Source organism: Panthera leo, chromosome E1 (assembly GCF_018350215.1).
Source record: "Panthera leo isolate Ple1 chromosome E1, P.leo_Ple1_pat1.1, whole genome shotgun sequence".
Taxonomy (NCBI): domain Eukaryota; kingdom Metazoa; phylum Chordata; class Mammalia; order Carnivora; family Felidae; genus Panthera; species Panthera leo.
Window position 1 is genome coordinate 1,944,916 of NC_056692.1, and position 18,885 is coordinate 1,963,800.

Consider the following 18,885-nt stretch of genomic DNA (forward strand, 5'->3'; position numbering starts at 1 on the left):
GAATTGGGGACACCCCCCCAAACCCGTCCCAGCCCATCCGTCTCCAACTCGGCGGGAGAGGCAGCTGCAATGCCCCAGTCAGATTCCCCCAACACTACATTCCTCACCCCATCTAGAGGGGTCCCGGGGGCCCCAAAAAATCCCAAAAAAATCTAGGATGTTGGCAGGACGGTCCTGGACCAGCACCCCAAATTTGGGGTCCTCAGATACCCCCGTTTTTTCAGGAAAATTCCGTCTTTCACCTGCCTCCCGCCAGCCCTGCTCTGTCCCGATGCCAATTTTGGAAGTCACTCCCTCCTTCCTCCTCCCCGGCTCTCCAGGCCCCCCCGCTCGGGGGCTAGGGTCCAGGAAACCTGGCTTCCAGACCGGGGGGCACTCCTCGAAGGGCTAGGGGCCAGGAGGTCAAGCTCATAGCCCCAGTCTCAGGGAAGCAGGAAAGCCCGATCCTCCCCTCCCCTCCCCCCTGGCTGGTCTCCGCGGTGGTTTAAGGAAAGTCTGGAGGATTGGAATCTGCCATTGCTGTTGCACAGGCAGGTTTTTTTCCTTGGGTTGGGGGGGTGGGCGGTGGGAGGGAGAGAGGGGAGGAGAGCCGAAGAGAGCAGGGACCCAGGCGTGCAGAGCTGGCCTGAGTCACCCCCTCGCCCCTGCTGCCGTGGGGCACCCCTCCCCCCTCCCCACCTCACCCACATTCCCAGTGCTCTGTCTGCTTCCCGTTTGGGGCTCTTATCCTGGAAACTCTGGGTACAAGAATCACCTCCTCGTACCCCCCCCCACCACCACCACCTCTCCTTGCCAAAGTTCCAACAGCACTGCCCAAGCCCGGGATGTCCACTTTACCACGGGACACCCCATGTCCCCCCACCTTCCCGGAAAGTGAGGTGTGCTCCCTTAAGAAATTGGGGTTCCGAGTCTGAAACCACCTTTTCTCCCACAGATCTATCCAGGCCACATAGAAATAAGAGGAGACACCCTACGCACTACCTTTCCAAATCTCTCCCTTCACATCCTGGGCGTAATTGGGGGTCCACCAGAAAAAGAGATTTCTAGAATCCAGGGTGAGAGGGAGCTCTGGGCAAAGGACATCCCACATCAGCATCATGCTCCAAATTAAGTGAACCTTCAGATCAATCTCACCTTGAGACCCATCCCTCCACTTCATCAAACACACCCAAAGAGTGGCAAAAAAACACACCCCAAAATAAGGACACCCCAAAACTTTAGTCTCTCACCCTGGGCCCTCACCTTGTTTCTCCCCCTGGAAAAACTTTCATGGCTATCTATGTAAACAGTGGACTGTTCCCCTCAAAGTAAGTTTCCACAACATTCAGATATAAAGCTTTGCTTCCCCTCAGTGACCCCTGGTAGCAGAAGGCCTTCAAACTTGCTCCCAGGTCCCTATTATGTCCTGCCTCAGGCTAATAAAAAACCCTCGAAGTTAAATTTCACGCCCCCCAAATCTAACCTGAGCCTCGAAACGCATACGGCTTCCCCAAACAGACTGTACCCCAAAGTCAGCATGACTGCTCTACTGGAAATCAGATGGTCCATATGCACCGATGACTATGAATCCCCAAAACAAAACCCTCACCCACCCCCTGAAGACCATCTAGCGGTTTGTCCTCATATTCCAAGCTGACAATCTCCAAATTATGGGTGTCAGAATCCCCCCAAACGAATGTAGCTTCAGACTCAGCTCCCTCCAACTTACCATTGGCCCTCGGGGCCTGAATTCAGCCGCCAGTGCCCAAAACAGTCAAATGAACTCAATACCCGGTCATAAACGTGCACTCTCCATCAACTGACCAGATAGCGCAAAATCGACTCCAGCCTGATCCCCAAGGGAGCCCCCAGGCGACCTCCCAACTCCAAATGGAGCAGCGACCGAAGTAACCGTCACAGACAAAGGCCACACCGACCCCCACCCCATCCCTAGTGGTCCTGGATTCTCCATTTCTCAGCTGCTCTTTCCTGCACCCAAATAAAGACACCCTCAGATCTGAAGAGGAGGACCCCAGGCCCGGATAGGCAGCTCCATGGATGACGGGTAGATGTCCCTGGGCACCTGTAGACTGTCCTGAACACAAATGCAAGCCCTGCTTTGCAGCTAGCCTCAGCTCTGCCTCCCCCGCCCCCGCCGAATAAACACTGCCGCCCCCAACGTCTCCCCAAACAAAATATGAGGGTGTGACCCGTGCCTATCTCCCAGATGCGGGGACCTAAATTTAGGGTTATCGGCCCCTCCTTCCCTCTCTCCCTCCTGCTACCCTGAGACCCTCCCTCCCTGCTTTCCTTTCTCCGTCCACCGCACCCAAATTTCATATTAATGTTCACTAAAAATTCACCCCTACAGACAGATTGATAGGGTCTAGCTAATTAGAAAAGAAAACCCTGAGCACCCAGGGCTCAGACCCAGAGCCCGCGGATTTCTAACCCCGGCCTCGGAGGAAAGTCCCCGCTGTCACCTAACTCTCCCTCCCTCCGCCCAACCCCAGTCCCCTCCTAGGAGACAGAGGGACAAAATTAACCAGCGCAAAGGGGAGAACGAAGGTTTCAGCCGCTCAGACCGAGTGGATCCTGCGCCCCGGTCCGAGTGGACCCCAGCCGGGTGGAGACGGCGAGGCGAGGCTAGTGCTCGTCCGCCCCCTCGTGGAAGGAGTCAAACATTGCCGGGTTTTGCCTACTTGCCGCGCTGGACCCCGGCGTCCCGCCAGCCTCCGAGCGTAGCCGACGGGCGGGTGCCCGAGGCCCTAGTGAGCTGGGATTGGGGGAGGGCGAGCGGGCTTTGGGCGGGAGTCTGTCTCTCTGGATCCCTAAAAGGATTCAGGAGAGAGTTGGGAGCGAGAATCCGGACGCCCAGGTCTCCTGAGCGTCTCTGGGCCCCCACCCGGGGCTTTCCCCACCTCCTCGAGGGGAAGCAGCTGGCGGAGCCGTCCGGTCGCAGGACAATGGAAGGAAACGAACTAGAAATCATATCCGTCCCCTCCCTAACCCGCCCGATCAGAGCCCCCCTTCTTGTAGGCACCGCTAGAGGAGCCTGCCATTCACACGACGCCCTCCCGCTGTCTTGAGACCCCACGCGAGTCCACCATCGCCTCCCCACACCTGGTGCCTTGTCGGGCGCCCCTTTATCTCCTGGATACCTTACGTTGGAAGGGGGGAGTTTCCCTGTATTCACTCTCCGGGAACAGGCACCCCCTTGCAAAAGCCAACACACCAATTTTCGCTGCCCCAGGCCCCTCGACGACCCGGGTCACCCATGTTTCCGATCTCGAGATTCCACGACCCCCTCCCCCAATTCCACCGTCCCATCCCCGGTTCCACTTTCAGTGGCCCAAGACCCCTGACGTTACGACCACCCAGGGTTTCTGAGGTCCCGCCCTCAAGCCGGAGACCCCGCCCCGGGCTCGCCATCTGGAGAGCAAGGGAGGAAGGAAGGATACAGACCCAGGCGTTCACCCCACCTCCACCCCCGCCCCCGCCATCCCGGCCAGATAAAGGAGCCGAGTCCAGGAGGGGAGAGGGACCCCGCCCCCCTGAGAAGAGAAGCCGCAGCCCCTGCAGGACGGGGGTAAGAACGACAGACTGAGGGACCCAGACTCCGGGGTCCCCGCGAAGGGTTCTGGATGGTAGGAAGACTGAGGCCCACTACTCGGGCTGCGCTAGGGGTCGGGGACCAGATAGTAGTGGGAATTCAGTGCTTCGGAAAGGGAGCTTCGACTGGGATTTGGAGAGGTGTGGACCGCGGGCCGTCTAGGGTCTCCAGGCAGGTGGGACACCCGAGAGCCAGGCGCGCGGCGAAGCAGAGGGGAGCGGGGTGCTGGAAGGGCACGAGCAGTGGGGACCAAGGGCGCTGCGGCCGGATTCCCCACGCGGGCCATCGACGGCGCGGTCGGGAACCTCCAGCTCGCTGCAGGCACTGTGGAGTCTCGGGGGGGGGGGGGGGGGGGGGGGGGAGGGCAGCGAGCGCCGGTGAACTGAGGCCAGAAACAACTAGACGGCTCGAGCCAGGCTGCGCGAGCCGGCCTAGGGGCTCGGCTCTAGCTGCGCGTCAGCAGAAGGGGCGAAGCGCGGAGGGCAGGCGTCTGAGGTCGGCCCGGGTGCCTGAGCTCCTTGCTCTGCACCCGCAGGCCTGCGTCGCGATGGGCTCCACCGCCACCCCGGAGGGGGCGCTGGGCTACGTCCGCGAGTTCACGCGCCACTCCTCCGACGTGCTCGGCAACCTGAATGAGCTGCGCCTGCGCGGGATCCTCACTGACGTCACGCTGCTGGTTGGCGGGCAACCCCTCCGCGCCCACAAGGCGGTTCTTATCGCCTGCAGGTTGGACGGGTGACTCAGGGGATGGGGTGGGGCAAAATAGGAAAGGGGCGGAGCCATGAGGCCTTCGGAAGGGGATCCGAAGCCTAGCCTTCCGGAAGCAGGAGGCTGAGCACCCCGGGATTGGGGAGACAGTGGGGAGGACGTGGCGCGTGTCTCCCAGGGGCTCCCAGGCGCTAACATAGCCTATCTGCCCTCTGTCCAGCGGCTTCTTCTATTCAATTTTCCGAGGCCGCGCAGGAGTGGGGGTGGACGTGCTCTCCCTGCCCGGGGGCCCCGAAGCCGGAGGCTTCGCTCCCCTTCTGGACTTCATGTACACCTCACGCCTCCGCCTCTCTCCCGCCACTGCGCCCGCGGTCCTTGCGGCCGCCACCTACTTGCAGATGGAACATGTGGTCCAGGCATGCCACCGCTTCATCCAGGCCAGGTGAGGGAGCCCCAGCTCCGTGGGGGTGAGGTGGCATCCCGGGTGTCAAGGGCAGAGGCCGAGATTTGGAAATGGCACTGAGATCCATCGCACTGTTCCCAGCTATGAACCTCTGGGCATCTCTCTGCGGCCTTTGGAGGCAGAACCCCCCACGCCGCCAATGGCCCCTCCCCCGGGCAGTCCCAGGCGCTCCGAAGGACACCCGGACCCACCTACGGAGTCTCGCAGCTGCAGTCAAGGTAGCCCAGACCCCAAGGCCTGCAACTGGAAAAAATACAAGTTCATCGTGTTAAACTCTCAGGCCTCCCAAGCGGGGAGCCTGGCTGGGGAGAGGAGTTCCGGTCAACTTTGCCCCCAAGCCGGGCTCCCCAGTGGAGATGAGGCTTCCAGCAGCAGTGGCAGTGAAGAAGGACCCATTCCTGGTCCCCAGAGCAGGTACAGAAACTGGAACCTCAAGAATTGGTAGAGGCTAGCCTCAGCTAGGAGACCGAGCCACTGGGCGGGCCTGGGTGGTCAGGAGTGGAGAGGGAGGGGTGGGGCTTCGGCCGCACAAAGGGCGTGGCTCATTGGTCAGTATTGGCTCACCTCCAGGGGGCAGGCCTTTGGCTCCAAGTCCTCCGGGGTAGACCCCCCCCCCTCAGTAGAAGCTCTCCTAACCCTTTTCTCTGGGCTTGCCATCTGCCTAGGCTGTCTCCAACTGCTGTCACGGGCCAGTTCAAGTGTGGGACTCCAGTCCATACCCGCCATCTCCTCACAGCCCCGGCTCAAGAGACCCCTGGCTCACACTCTGGGCCGGCTTGTCCCCCACCAGGTACAAGAGCCCTTTCGGTTACTTCCTTCTTGGCTTTTCTCCTGGGTCTGCTCAAGGCCAAGTCTGGGCCAAAAGGAAAGGCCCTTTCCAATTACTGCAACGTAGAGTCACGTGCGGAGCTTTGAACAATCCCATCGCCCAAGTCACATCCCCGAAGATCAGAATGTCTGGAAGAGGGCACCAGGTATCAGTGCTCTTTAAAGCTTCCAGTGAGCAGCGAAGTTCTGGCCTGTTCCCCTCGGGGAGGAACGGTGGGCCCAGAGCTCGGCAGGGCCTGCCTCTCTGGCAAGCTGTCAACCATCGTGGTGCAAGAGGGGAGCAACAGGGGCCAGTAACTGAGGCCTCCCGGTACCACCGCCTCTACCGAAGAGGTTAGCAGAGTATTCTGGAGTCAGACAGACATGAAGTCAGATCTTGGCTTGTCCTCTCATTAACCATGTGACCTTGAGTAAGTCAGACGAGCCCCAGAAGCCTTTACAGTAAATTGGGAAAGAGAAAACCCACTTTACCGATGTGGTTTGAGCATTCATTGGTATTGTTGTCATGACCCACCTCCCCTCCCAGGAAGTGAATTTTTCAGCTGCCAGAACTGCGAGGCTGTGGCCGGGTGCTCGTCGGGGCTGGACCCCTTGGCTCCTGGGGATGAGGACAAACCTTACAAGTGTCAGCTGTGCCGGTCCGCCTTCCGCTACAAAGGCAACCTGGCCAGTCACCGCACGGTGCACACAGGTAGGGGAGGAGAGGGCCCTCCCCGGGGCTTCGTGCCCGCAGGTGTCCTAGGGCCCAGTCCCCGACCTCCCTTCCTCCCTGCCTCCAGGGGAGAAGCCCTACCACTGTTCCATCTGCGGGGCCCGCTTCAACCGGCCGGCCAACCTGAAAACGCACAGCCGCATCCACTCCGGAGAGAAGCCGTACAAGTGTGAGACGTGCGGCTCGCGCTTCGTGCAGGTACCCAGCCGGCTCCGAGGCCAAGCTCGGAGGCCAACTGGCCGGAGCGCGGGGCGGGGCCGCGGGGAGGGTCCCTCCGGCCGGCGCGGTCTGAGGTCGCCCTCCCCTCCCAGGTAGCGCACCTGCGCGCGCACGTGCTCATCCACACCGGGGAGAAGCCCTATCCCTGCCCCACCTGCGGCACTCGCTTCCGCCACCTACAGACCCTCAAGAGCCACGTTCGCATCCACACCGGGGAGAAGCCTTACCACGTGAGTACCCGCCCCGCCCCGCCCCGGCCTCGCCCGAAGCCTGAGCCGGGCCTCGCGTTGACCTAGGGGCGGGGCCCCGAGGGGAGCACCTGGAAGTGGGCGGAGTCCTGAGAGATCAAGGGGCGGGGCCGGGGAGGCTCAGGCACCCGAGTCAGGCCCCCGGACTGGGCGCCGTCCGTCCCCCACCCCGCGCCCCCAAGAGGAGCTTGCGGGGGGGGGGGGGGGCTGAGGGCGGGGCCCGCCTCCTCGGCCTCCGCGGAGGATCTGGGAAGACGCGAGGACCGAAGAGCTGGTCTTCCGCGGGGAGCCGGACAGTTGCCCCGCGCGCCCCGCCTAAAAGGTGCTGGTGGAAGGGGGCGGGCGCTGACCCGGCTGTCCCCCGCCCCCCCCCCCCCCCACAGTGCGACCCCTGCGGGCTGCATTTCCGGCACAAGAGTCAACTTCGGCTGCATCTGCGCCAGAAGCACGGGGCTGCCACCAACACTAAAGTGCACTACCACATTCTGGGGGGGCCCTAGCTGAGCGCCGCCCCGATCCCACTCGCCTCCTGGAAGCCGGGAAAGCTGCGCTCAGGCCCGGCCTCCCGGTCGGCCTTGGGCATGAGGAGAGGGGTGGTGTGCGAGGCCCCTCTGGTATCAGAAACAGCCACCGCCTTAAATTCTCATGGGGGGGGGGCGGGGGCGGGGGGAACAGGGATGGCAGGTCGTGGCTTGATCTGCCTGTTTTGCTGGTCAAAACCTCTTCCCCACAATCGAAATTGTCCTGGAGGAGACAGCAAGCTGGGAGCTGAGGGAGGGGAGCGACTGGAGGCCTGGATTCCCTGAGGGAACAGTCCTCCACACGCGCGGCCCCCTCTCCGTTTGGTTTGTCTGTAAATATAATTTATTGAGGCCCGTGGGTGGCACCGGGGCCTCCATTCGATTGCATTTGCCACCTCCCTCTTCCACAAGTGTGATCCAAAGTGACCTGAAGCACAGTATGCGAGGTCACAGCTCTGCTGGCAGAGATTAGCACTTGGCCGCGTCCTTAGGCTTGAGTGTTTTATGATTATTATTGTCATTAACTTTTATCTTCGGAATCGTCTCGTTTCTTCAATCTGTTGGCTTGTTGGTGTGTGTAAAATGGAGGAAAGGTTTCTGTGTGTCCTGTCTCTCCCGATTGTAGGTCTGGAACCTTAATTTTCTAGGGCAGCACTGGGCACGTGTGAGTTTGTGGCATTGGGTCAGGAACCCTCTCCGGTATTCTGGATAACGTAGGTTCTCTAGCGGGCTGGAGCTGGCTATAGACTTTTTTCTCTGTTTCCAAGACTTCGAGGAAGCTTCATGGTGAGCCTGACGGGGAAGTAGGAAGTGTTTCCTGGGGGCTGTGGATGTGGGAGCTTTGTCAGTGTTGGAGTTAGGGGGAATGATTGGAGAGGCTTTCTCTTATGGCCCTAACCTTCCCAAGAGTCTGGCCACCTGGGTTTGGCTGCACTATGTCTGTCTGGCATGAACTGGACTGTATTTGAGCCCAGAATCTTCCCACGGGGGCTTGTGCTTAGCACTGAGTTGATCCCTCCATGAGGGAGAGATCTGAAATTCCTTATCAGAGATGATGCAAGCTTTTCGGGTTCTGCCCAGCCTCTAAGAATGGTATGAGCTGCAGGGGAATTATGAAACTCTTTATCTTGACTAACAGCTGAGTCACGACCAGTCCTTTACTGTAGATGTGTCTGGATTTGAATGTCCCTGGGGATTCTGTCTACCTGAGACAAACCCCTTCTCCCTTCGGTGAGCTTTTGGGCATTTGTGGCAAGGGTTCTGATTCCAGAAACGTCTTTGCCTTGAGAAGTCACAGGTGCTTGGTAGCTTTGTTACTTTAGAGAAGCCAGGTCTGTGACCTGGCCTTCCTGCCACTGTGTTCCTGTCTGAAACCAGCGAAGGCAGCAGGACCTTCCACAGGGAGAGAAATGGGGCTGAGTTCCATTCTGGATTTGCTAGAGTTTGGGATTATGATTGGGATTGCTGTTGGGATTAGAGATTTAAAAGATTAATTGACTGATGGACCTTCCAGCTGACGGAGTATCCGGGTAGGACTGAGAGATTGGTAGGTTGGTTGAGGGGCACGGTCTCCGGTGCAGGCCAAGCAGGTAGAAAGTTGGGAATGGAGTTGCCTCTTAACTGGATGGGATGTCTGGAATGTGAGATGATACCCTGGAGCCTTGATTTACAGTCCTTCCCCTCCTTGGGAGCTCTTCGATTGCAGGGTGCGGCGTGGAGCTGGCTCAAGATAGGTCAGTACTAATCGCTTCTGCTTGAGGCCAGGTGAGAAAGCAACTTTTCTTGATCTTTCCCTCTTACTCCCCGCCACAGAGTTGAGAGCAGAAGAGAGATAGGAGAAGGAACCATGATTTTTTTTTTTTTTTTTTTAAGCCAACTGGATGGGCAGGTGGAGAGCGCCCAGGGGTGGAAATGTTAGATCCTGCAAGATCAGAATGTTGGAATAAAGAAGCCTCTCTGTGCTGCCTGCTGTGTCTAAGGTTCTTGCCTGGGAGGATCTGGGAGCAGGGTGCAGCCAGGGAAAGAAGGTTCTTCCCTGCTGGACTCCATCTTGGATTTTGTGACCATTCCACTGCCCCCATCACATCAGACCCTTAGAATGGCCCTTGTTCTCCCTTTCCCTGCCCTTGCCTTCCGGCTCATTGTGTGAGAACCAGTGACTTCATGAAGTTTCTCCGGAGCCACCTGCATCCTGCTGTTCTGAAGTCACTTCCTGGTCGAGGTGTGGGGGCAGCCTCGAGAAACCTGGAAGCCACGAATAATGCCGAGAGCGGGGGGGTGTGGGGGGAATATGCATCTGTGCTGGGGTCCTAATGCTTGGGACACCCCCTGCCTACCACCACCACCGCCACCAAGGAAAATAGATAGGACTTGGGTCCCATGAGGACCGTACAGGATGCAGGTGGCAGTGACAAGGCCATGTATGTGGTTGGAGCCCATGTGAGAGCTCCACCCCTCCCCCAGCGATGGTGCCTTGGAATGTAACCACTGCCCAGTTCGTGCTTCTTCCCCGCCCTATGCGTGGCCTGGGTGCCCAGCTCCACTCTGCCCGTAGGCAGAGGGTCACTGATTCTGTTAGGTTACCTCCCTTTTGGATTTAAATTCCTCATCTGTGAAAGAAGTCCATTAACATGGTCTGCCGTTCCTTCCAATATTTACAGTTTGTGGTTGTATTTCTCAATCTGAAAACTCATGATCTAGATTAGATTTTTTTTTTTAAGTAAAATAATGAAACAACCCAAACTAAAACCTCTCTTCCTCCTCTCACTATAGCTTATGTCCTGTTGAAAATGAGACCAGCTAATATTACTTATCCCCTGCTACCTGTCAGGTCCTAAACTAAGCATTTTATTTTAGTGCATACATAGATTTTCTAATTCAATTCCCCTGACAACCCGAAAAAGTAGGTACTAATCTTATCCCCAGTTTACAGTTAGGAAAGCCACCTGAGAGGCTCAGTGGCTTAGGCAGTGTGTGATGAAACCAAGATTGGAGCCTTGATTTGCTCCTAAAGATTATGTTCCTGCGCTATGTTATACAGCCACATCAATTTCTACGTCTTGGCATTATTTCCCACCAGCCGAAGTTTTGATTCCACTTAACAAAATCTTGGGGGGGGGGGCATGATTATTTTTATTAACCACACAAAATTATAAGGCTCAAAATGCTTTTCTTAAGAAAAATAGTTTTGGGAAAGCACAAGTGGGAAGGGGCAGAGAGAGGGGGACAGAGGATCCCTAAACAGGCTCTGTGCTAACAGGCCGACAGCAGTGAGCCCAATGTGGGGCTCAAACTCGTGAACCGCGAGATCATGACCTGAGCTCAAGTCCAAAGCTCAACCAACTGAGCCACCCAGGCGCTCCTGCTTGCTTGCTTGCTTTTCTTTCTTTTGAGAGAGACAGAAAGAGCAGGGGAGGGGGGAGAGAGAGAGAGAGAGGGGGAGAGAATCCCAAGCAGATGCGGGGCTCGAACCCACGAACTGTGAGATCATGACCTGAGCTGAAACCGAGTCCCACGCTTAACCAAGTGAGCCACCCAAGGCTCTTTTTTTTTTTTTTTTAAGTAGGCGGCACACCCAGCATGGAACCCAATGCAGGCCTCGAACTTACGACCCTGAGATCAAGATCTGAGCTGAGATCGAGAATCGGATGCCCTACCCACTGAGCCACCCAGGCAGCCTCCCCCCTCCCCACCCCCATTTGTCTGGGTATGAGCCCTTGAACCCAAGTTGCCAGGTCAGGGTCTTGGGGAGCGTGAATTATAATGAAGAAACAGGAAGCCAAGCCCTCGGTGCTGTCTTAGGTGGACCCACTGGGGACTGGATGGGTAGGAGGGGCTGACCGCTCCGGTGGTCAGAACTTGGCTCTTTAGTCAACCCCATCAGGAGATCAAATACTGCGTAGAAGTTGTTACCAGAGGGTGAAAGAAAAGGTTCCAGCCCCACCGAGGAAGGGGTGTAGGTGATGTTTGTGGGGCCCCGGGTGAGCTCACAGCCGCCCTTCCTCTTCCCAGTTATTTTTGGTCTCTGTGACCTGTGGGTTTCCTGCTGGTGAAAACAGAAGCAACAGGAACTGAGTTCCCACTGCAGAAATGAACGCCCGCAGTCCAACAGCCTGTCCTTCCCCTGGTCTCTTCCGGGGCCTTGGAGACCTCCGGGATCCAGGCATGTAGCTTCTAGCGTCCTCGGGCGCTCGGGCAGGTGTCTTCGTCTGACACTCTCATCTCAGAACCCCTGCGCCCACCGGGCGACCTGGCCTTGCAGCTAGGCCCCTCGTTGAGCAAGTGGGTGTCTTCCTCTCCCGAACCAGTTCACCCACCACCTTCCCGCACGAAACTGCCAACGGGAGGGTCTTGGTGCGGAAATCCGCACGGATAAAAGTGGGCGGGGGACGCAACGGCCTCCCCGCACACCCCGGAGTCCCCGTGGGGCCCACCCGGTAGGCCGCCTCGGGTCCCCTCTTTACGCATGCGCCCCACTCGCTGTCCGGGTCCGGGACGCGGCTCTAAGCCCCGCCCCGCCCTCCTGGCCCCACCCCCCGTGCTCCGGAGTCGCGCGTCCCCACCAGCGAGCCGTGCCCGGGGGTGCCGGCCGCGATGGCCGCGTAGCTGACACTTCCAGTGACAAGAGCGATAACCCACACGGGGGCTGGCGCGCCGCAGGGCTGGGCCCGCACCCGGGGCCGCCTCGCGGCTCCTCCGCTGAACGTCGGGCCCCCGCGCGGGCCCGTCCCGCCCCGGCCTCGACCCGCCGCGCGCTGCCCGCGGAGCCACGCCCCCGGGCGCCGCTCGCCCGCCCTCCCCACCTAGGTCGCCCCCCTAGGGGAGAGGCGCAGGCGCCTCACGCAGCCTCCCAGCCGCTTAAAAGCCCTCGTCGGTGCCTTCCTCTTCAGCAGCCTGCCCTCCGCAGGCTGGGCGGCTCGCGGGGCGGAGGTGGAGCGTCCCCGCGCCCTGCTCCCGCCCGGGCGGCGCGCACTGGCTGCGGCCGCGTCCCCTCCCCGATGGCGCGCAGGGCCGAGCCCCCCGACGGGGGCTGGGGGTGGATGGTGGTGCTGTCCGCCTTCTTCCAGTCGGCGCTGGTGTTCGGGGTGCTCCGTTCTTTCGGCGTCTTCTTCGTGGAGTTAGTGGCGGCGTTCCAAGAGCAGGCGGCGCGGGTCTCCTGGATCGCCTCCATAGGGATCGCCGTGCAGCAGTTCGGGAGTGAGTGCCGCGCCCGGGTCCGGCGTGCAGGCGACCCTCCCTCGGAAGGGATAGGGGGATGAGGGGGGCGGGGGGTGAAGGGGGCGCCAGAGAGGCAGGGCGGGGCTGGGAAGGACGCCGGAGATCTCGCAGAACCTCTTCCTCTTTCTCAGGCCCCGTGGGCAGCGCCCTGAGCACGAAGTACGGGCCCAGGCCCGTGGTGATGGCTGGGGGCATCTTGGCTGCGTCGGGGATGCTGCTCGCCTCCTTTGCTACCTCCGTGACCCACCTATACCTGAGCATTGGGCTGCTGTCAGGTGAGGCCCAGGACTAGGGCAGGAGAGGGAAAGGGCCTCCGGGCTTTCACCTGCTTCCTGCCCCTTCCCAGAGGCTCGGGGAGGCTCAGAGAAAGTTTCTGCTAGCACCTGTGCCCGCAAGGGAGGGTTGAAGAGGGATGACTAACTTGATAAAGCGCGGCGTGGGGGATATTGAGAAATTCAAAGATGACGGATCCAGCAAATGCAAGCCCGGGGCTGGAGTGTCAGAATCACCCTACACTTGTGCCAGCTTCTGTGGCTGTGAAATAGATCTCATTGTCCAATTTGCATACAGACCAAGGAAGGCTTCCGAAGCTTATGTAACTTGGCAGCTGGAGCTCACCGTAGCCAGAAGTGATATATAGCCCAAGCCCAACTGCAAAGTTCTGAGCTACTACCCGGCAAACGGTGTTTCTAAGCCTCTGCAGTCCCCTGAGGTGTATCACCCCATCTGCCAGACGGCGAGCCCAAGGCTGGGCGATTGAACAAAATGCAGGAAATCGATGCTAGGGGCTGTAACCCAAGCCTGTGCTACATCCTGGGCAGTGGTGGGATTTCTGGGTGCCCCGAGCCCCCTAAGAGTCCCCCAACCCCTATTTGTTCCTTTCTGACAGGCTCTGGCTGGGCCTTGACCTTCACTCCGACCCTGGCTTGCCTGTCCCGTTACTTCTCTCGGAGGCGATCCCTGGCCACGGGGCTGGCACTGACCGGCGTGGGTCTCTCCTCCTTTGCCTTTGCCCCACTTTTCCAGTGGCTGGTCAGCCGCTACGCCTGGCGGGGGGCACTGTTGCTGGTGTCTGCCCTCTCCCTCCACCTGGTGGCCTGCGGAGCACTCCTCCGCCCACTCTCCCTGACGGAGGACCCTGCTGTGGGCGGCCCTGGGGCCCAGCTCTCTTCCCTCCTCCGCCATGGCCCCTTCCTTCGTTACACTGTGGCCCTCACCCTGATCAACACTGGCTACTTCATCCCCTACGTGCACTTGATGGCCCATCTCCAGGACCTGGACTGGGAACCTCTGTCTGCTGCCTTCCTCCTCTCGGTGGTGGCCGTGTCTGACCTCGTGGGACGTGTGGCTTCTGGGTGGCTAGGGGACACCGCCCCAGGACCTGTGGCTCGACTCCTAATGCTTTGGACCGCCCTGACCGGGGTGTCACTGGCCCTGTTCCCCGTGGCTCGGACTCCCACGGCCCTGATGGTTCTGGCCGTGGCCTATGGCTTCACATCAGGGGCCCTGACCCCCGTGGCCTTCTCCGTGTTGCCTGAACTGGTGGGCACTGGAAGGATATACTGTGGCCTGGGACTGGTGCAGATGGTAGAGAGCATCGGGGGGCTGCTGGGGGCTCCTCTGTCAGGTAAGGGGGACTGGGCTTCCAGGGCGGTCAGGGCTGCATGTATTGCGATTCGGGGAGGGGACTATTTAAATTCCAGTGTCTGTGAATACTGCCCTCCGGGATGGCACGGAGCACGGGTCCGTCAGAGTAGCCCCGGAGTGGGTCCATGGCGCAAAGAAATCGGGGACTGTGGGAGGATTAAGGGGAGCTATGAGGAGCCCTTGGCAGGGTGTCTGCAGCTTGGGCTTTCAGAGGACCTGGCTGGACCTGGCCAGACATAGCTCACCAGCGTCTGCCCGTTCCCCTGGCCTACTGGGCCCCAGCCCAGGTGTCTGAGCCGTCGGGTCAAAGTTCTCCATGCCTCAGATGCCAAAACCTTCAGACCCTTAAATTTCTCCTAACTATTAACTCAAAGTGTAAAAGAAGGACCGCTGTTGCTTGAAAGAAAGGCATAGGTGTGCCTGGCTCGATGTGGACACCCAGGTCTCTGCTGGCTGGTTTGGAGGCCCTTTCCAAAGGCAGGAAGGGGGTGGACGTTAGCTTTAGAAACCTCGGGGTCCCAGAGTTCTGGAGCTCCTCCGGTCCTGCCTTGTGAGTCCTGATTCTTCCGAGATGATGCGTTCAGGATTCTCTTTTCCCTCCACCGGTCTTGGGAAATGGGTCACCCATGTGTGTTCTTTTTCTCTCTTGGATCTAGGCTACCTCCGAGATACGACAGGCAACTACACAGCTTCGTTTGTGGTGGCCGGGGCCTTCCTTCTCGTGGGGAGTGGGATTCTCATCACGCTGCCTCACGTCTTCTGCTTCTCGGCCTCTGCCTCCAAGCCCCAGGACCCCAAGATGGATGCAGTGGATACCCAGGTCTCTCTCACCAAGGAAGGGCTGCAGGAGGACTGAACTCTGCGAAGGGACTGTCAGACCCAGAAAGCCAGAGGGCGCAAGCTCTCAGGGCCTTCTGTCCCATCCTGGTGCCCACAGAACCGCAGTGCCCAAGAACAAGGCCTCTTGGCCCGCCTCCCCCCGGGGCAGTGTGTTGCCTGTGCCAACCTTTCTTGTCTCGTCGAGGACTCGTGGCTCTTCCTGGCTCCCACGACCTTTCCTGGAGGATCCCGGAGCTCAGTCTGCTCCCCTGCGCTGTGAATCAGCCGTGAACACCCAAAGCCAAGATCGCGTGCCTTACATGTGATTTCTACTTTGCTGCCCTTGCAGCTTTCTTCTCTGAAGACCGATGTTTGGGAGAGAGGGAAGCCCTTCTGAGATAAACCTAAAGAAGGAAACTGGATAATAACGAGAACCTCACAAAGAGCTGGGGCGCATGTGCTTGGGTTGGCTGAATGGGTCCATGGCTAGGAAGCGGGGAGGGGAAGTATCTATATGAACCCTGGACTCTGCTCTCTGGGCCACGGTTCCTCTGCCTTGTCCACTGACCTCTTTCCCAGTCTCCCCCCCCCCCCCCCCCCCCCCCCGTGACTCAGAAACGAAGACAGCAGTGAGGACACAGGGTGGGGGGAGTCTGGGAGGGGCAGCAGAAGCTTAAAGAGCTAAGGTCTGGGTCTAGCATTTCCCACAGGCCAAAGGAGCCAGAAATACAGGAAAGACTCAGCCGGGAGGGCTGGAGGGGGCTGATAGGTCCCTCATGAGCTCCCCACCCCGAACGCACGGAAGCTTAGGAACAGCTTTTCAGAGACTCCCTGTCAAAATGGCAACAGCTTGGGCAAAGACAGGTGGACCAGCTGGACGGTCGGAAAAACAGCCCAGAGTTCAGTGGGACCCCGTCCGTTTGAGTCAGCCTTCTTAAATATCTTCAGCAGAATGTTTGCAGCGCCCTAGATTGGCTAACAGCTGGAGCTTGCAGGAAACCGGATAGAAATTCTTTATTGGGGGAGTGGCCCAAACAAAATGGTCAACACGTAGTGTCCAGAGTGGATGGAGGGCCTCCCGAGGAGGAGAGCAGGGCGACCGGAAGAACCGGGAGCAGCTCCCCCCTCTCGGGAGGAGGGGTGGCCTGCGGGGAGGGGGAGGCCGGTGGGCAGGAGGGCAGCGCCCCCGGCAGCCCCATGTAGATGAAGCTGCCGGAAAGAATGAAAGAGCCGCAGGCGAGGAAGGAGGCGGTGAAGTCTCCGGTCTCGTCCCTTAGGAAGCCTGCAAGGAAGGGGAAAGGAATTTAGAGGCCTGGGACCCAGGGGTGGGGGGAGGCGGTAAGCGGGGGACAGAGGATGGTTGGGAGCGGATCTGCTCGCTCGGGCCCTTACCTGACAGGGGAGGGCCCAGAAGCCCCCCCAGACTCATCAGCATCATCACCAGCCCTGTGGCCTGTACGACACCTCCGACGCCCGCTAGCCCCGGGAGCACACCGAAAACCAGGGGGGCGTAGCTTCCGGCGCTCAGCCCGTAGGCCCCAGCCGCGGCCAGCAGGGCCCCCCGGCAGCCCTCCTGGCTCCCCGCCAAGGGCGCCAGTCCCACGGCCAGCACCCCCAGCCCGGTCAGAGCCCCGAACACCAGCAGAAGCCGCGAGAGGGGCACCCAGCCCTGGTCCGCCAGCCAGCCGCTGATCAGCCGCGCGCCCGCGTCCCCCACCGCAGCCACGGCCACCACCAGCGCTGCCCCATACCCGCCCAGGCCCTGGTCTAAAGCGTGGGGGGCCAAGTGCACGTAGGGGACGAAGTAGCCGCCCCCAACCAGGGCTGTGCCCAGAGCAAAAACTGAGAAGGCCCGGCGCGCGAAGAGACCCAGGCCGAGGGCAGCTAAGGGCCCGCGGGGTGGCGCCGGGGGGTCGCCAGGGAGCACCAGGGGTCGCAGCAGGGCGCCACAGGGGGCGAGGTGGAGGGTGATGGCGCCGAGGACGAGCAGGGCGCCCCGCCAGCCGAAGGTGTCAAGAAGGAGCTGCAGGGTGGGCGCCAGGAGCAGCGAGGAGGCCCCGTTGCCCGTGAGCGCCAGCCCCACGGCCAAGACTCGACGGCGGGAGAAGTAACGGGACAGGGTTCCCAGGGCAGGGGCGAACACCAGGGCCCAGCCGGAGCCTGCGAACGGACAGGACGGGGTGACGACGGGGACCCGGGATGCTCTGCGCCAGCAATCCCAGCCCGGATCCTCGCAGGAGGCCCCGCCCCTTTGGCCTCCAGCCCCCAGGAAGCGCCCACCTCCACCATCACCCCTTAAGGACCCGGGTGTCCCTCTCCCCTCACCAGCAAGGACGCCCAGGCCAAGGTAGAGGTGCAGCAGACTGCGGGCGAAAGCGGAGAAGACGAAGCCCAGCGAGGTGAGGACGCCCCCAACCATCACCACGGGGCGCGCCCCCCAGCGGGTGCTCAGGGCGCTGCCCACTGGGCCTGGAAGGGGGCGGAGTCAACGGAAGACACGCCTCTGGACCCCCAAACTCCATCCAGCACTCCTCTTTGGCGGCTTGCCAGGCCTAAAGCGTCTCTCTGCTCGCCCCCCCCCCCCACCCCGCCTAATAGCTCCTGTCCTTGACCTCAAGACGAGACCCTCTCTTTTCTAGAACTCATTCCCCCCGGTCCCCACCGGTCGCCCTTTCTCAAGGGCTGTCTGGTGAGCAGGTGGGGCCTCCGCCGCCGCACACACTCTCCGCCACTCCACCCCGGTCCCCGCCTCCCACCTGGGGGTCCCCCTCACTGGCTGCCTGCTGCACCGCCAGGGCCAGGGCGCTGACCCACGCAGTGTCCTGAGTGCTTCGGTCAAAGTGCTCCGCGAGGTCAGGGAGGGCGAGGCCCAGAGAGCGTAACAGCCCGTAGGAGAGCCCATTTACCGCGAAGGCTGCGGCGGCCACCACCCAGCCCCAGCCCCCGTCGGGGGGTCCGGCAGGCTTGGAGGTCATCGCCGTCTGGGGAAGGGGGGACACACAGCGTCGGCGCCTCCTCTAGGAGACCTGGGCATCCCCGAGATGCAGGTTCTGGCTGCTGGCCAGGGTGGGCACGGCCCCCTGAGCACGATATGGCGGGGCGGAGGGAGCAGGAGTCAGGCCTAGGGATAACCCCCACCCCCATCCCCACCCCCGGTCCGCGCGGGCTCCCGGGACGGGGTGACAGCCGGATCCCCCAGGCCTGGGGCTCCCCCTCCCACGCCCACCCCTCCCCCCTTACCCGGCCCCTCCGGGCGGTGAGGGAAGGGGAAAGGCGAGGACACCCCGGCCAGGTTTTCTGCCTGCTTCCTGGGCGGGCGGGGCCCCGGAGGGGAGCGAGCGCCGAGATGGAACCCCACCTGGACCGGCTCTCTCGGTAAACAGAGCTGGCCACCGGGGCCTGAGCCACCTGGGACGCGGGGGGTGGGGGTGGGGGTAAGGAGGGCGGGGGAGCTGACTGTCAGCCAATGGCCTAGCCGCTGGTGAGGCCAGACGCTGAGTCCCACGGGGATTGAATTATATACACACGCCTACACACACACACACACACACACACACACACACACACACACTTCTCTACCTCCTCACCAGGGAGGGGGGCGGGAAGAATGAACGCGGCCCCGCCTGGCTCAAGTCCACGCACCTGCCACCTGCTTCTCCTGGAGGAGACCCGTGGATTGCAATCCAGGGCAAACCCAAGGTCGGTAGGCAACACGTGGAAATAGGCGTGACCCCCAAGGCCAGGGGCGCTGAGTACTTTTGCTCTCAGGGAACATTGCTGGAGAGCCAGGCAATTCTTGGATATCAAATCACTGACCTCCACTGAGTGCCCATTTCTTGCTCAGCAGTAACGGGCCCTCAAGGACCCAGGGGGAGGAAGAAGATTCCTTTACTAGGAGACGCTGTGATGAG

At 60.6% G+C, this 18,885-nt stretch overlaps 3 protein-coding genes across 8 annotated transcripts; 2 read left to right on the top strand and 1 right to left on the bottom strand.

The window, feature by feature from the left end:
- Window positions 1-3,531: 3,531 nt before the first annotated feature.
- On the top strand, window positions 3,532-9,570 carry BCL6B (BCL6B transcription repressor). Of its 3 annotated transcripts, none has more exons than XM_042916918.1 (9): window positions 3,532-3,568; window positions 4,128-4,318; window positions 4,521-4,742; window positions 4,845-5,177; window positions 5,429-5,553; window positions 6,118-6,282; window positions 6,371-6,501; window positions 6,615-6,752; window positions 7,154-9,570. In XM_042916918.1, exons 2-9 carry the CDS (start codon window positions 4,140-4,142, stop codon window positions 7,268-7,270), a joined length of 1,410 nt encoding a protein of 469 aa, XP_042772852.1. In that variant the 5' UTR covers window positions 3,532-3,568; window positions 4,128-4,139; the 3' UTR covers window positions 7,271-9,570. The 3 variants fall into 3 exon arrangements, with proteins under 3 accessions (XP_042772852.1, XP_042772854.1, XP_042772853.1); XM_042916920.1 differs by lacking the exon at window positions 3,532-3,568 and adding an exon at window positions 3,704-3,732; XM_042916919.1 differs by lacking the exon at window positions 3,532-3,568 and adding an exon at window positions 3,713-3,767.
- A 2,530-nt stretch (window positions 9,571-12,100) lies between these two features.
- SLC16A13 (solute carrier family 16 member 13) lies at window positions 12,101-15,574 on the top strand. The gene is made up of 4 exons (XM_042915871.1): window positions 12,101-12,487; window positions 12,640-12,783; window positions 13,398-14,135; window positions 14,812-15,574. The coding sequence occupies exons 1-4, from the start codon at window positions 12,289-12,291 to the stop codon at window positions 15,009-15,011; spliced, it is 1,281 nt and encodes a 426-aa protein (XP_042771805.1). The 5' UTR covers window positions 12,101-12,288; the 3' UTR covers window positions 15,012-15,574.
- Window positions 15,575-15,986: 412 nt separating this feature from the next.
- SLC16A11 (solute carrier family 16 member 11) lies at window positions 15,987-18,387 on the bottom strand. Of its 4 annotated transcripts, XM_042915870.1 has the most exons (5): window positions 18,215-18,387; window positions 17,748-18,054; window positions 17,300-17,443; window positions 16,367-17,134; window positions 15,987-16,256 (listed from the first exon to the last, which is right to left on the bottom strand). In XM_042915870.1, exons 2-5 carry the CDS (start codon window positions 17,947-17,949, stop codon window positions 16,018-16,020), a joined length of 1,353 nt encoding a protein of 450 aa, XP_042771804.1. In that variant the 5' UTR covers window positions 17,950-18,054; window positions 18,215-18,387; the 3' UTR covers window positions 15,987-16,017. The 4 variants fall into 4 exon arrangements, with proteins under 4 accessions (XP_042771804.1, XP_042771801.1, XP_042771803.1 ...); XM_042915867.1 differs by having other exon boundaries at window positions 16,367-17,443; XM_042915869.1 differs by having other exon boundaries at window positions 16,367-17,443; window positions 18,333-18,351.
- Between the last annotated feature and the right edge of the window lie 498 nt (window positions 18,388-18,885).

Excerpts from the sequence above, each read along its gene's own strand:
- BCL6B (XM_042916918.1), top strand. The coding sequence starts at position 4,140 with ATGGGCTCCACCGCCACCCCGGAGGGGGCGCTGGGCTACGTCCGCGAG. Across the intron at positions 5,178-5,428 it reads ATTCCTGGTCCCCAGAGCAG|GCTGTCTCCAACTGCTGTCA; the intron begins GTACAGAAACTG and ends CCATCTGCCTAG. Across the intron at positions 5,554-6,117 it reads GCCGGCTTGTCCCCCACCAG|GAAGTGAATTTTTCAGCTGC; the intron begins GTACAAGAGCCC and ends CTCCCCTCCCAG.
- SLC16A13 (XM_042915871.1), top strand. The coding sequence starts at position 12,289 with ATGGCGCGCAGGGCCGAGCCCCCCGACGGGGGCTGGGGGTGGATGGTG. Across the intron at positions 12,488-12,639 it reads CGCCGTGCAGCAGTTCGGGA|GCCCCGTGGGCAGCGCCCTG; the intron begins GTGAGTGCCGCG and ends CCTCTTTCTCAG. Across the intron at positions 12,784-13,397 it reads GAGCATTGGGCTGCTGTCAG|GCTCTGGCTGGGCCTTGACC; the intron begins GTGAGGCCCAGG and ends CCTTTCTGACAG.
- SLC16A11 (XM_042915867.1), bottom strand. The coding sequence starts at position 17,949 with ATGACCTCCAAGCCTGCCGGACCCCCCGACGGGGGCTGGGGCTGGGTG. Across the intron at positions 17,444-17,747 it reads GGCGGTGCAGCAGGCAGCCA|GCCCAGTGGGCAGCGCCCTG; the intron begins GTGAGGGGGACC and ends GCCCCCTTCCAG. Across the intron at positions 16,257-16,366 it reads TCTGGGCCCTCCCCTGTCAG|GCTTCCTAAGGGACGAGACC; the intron begins GTAAGGGCCCGA and ends CCTTCCTTGCAG.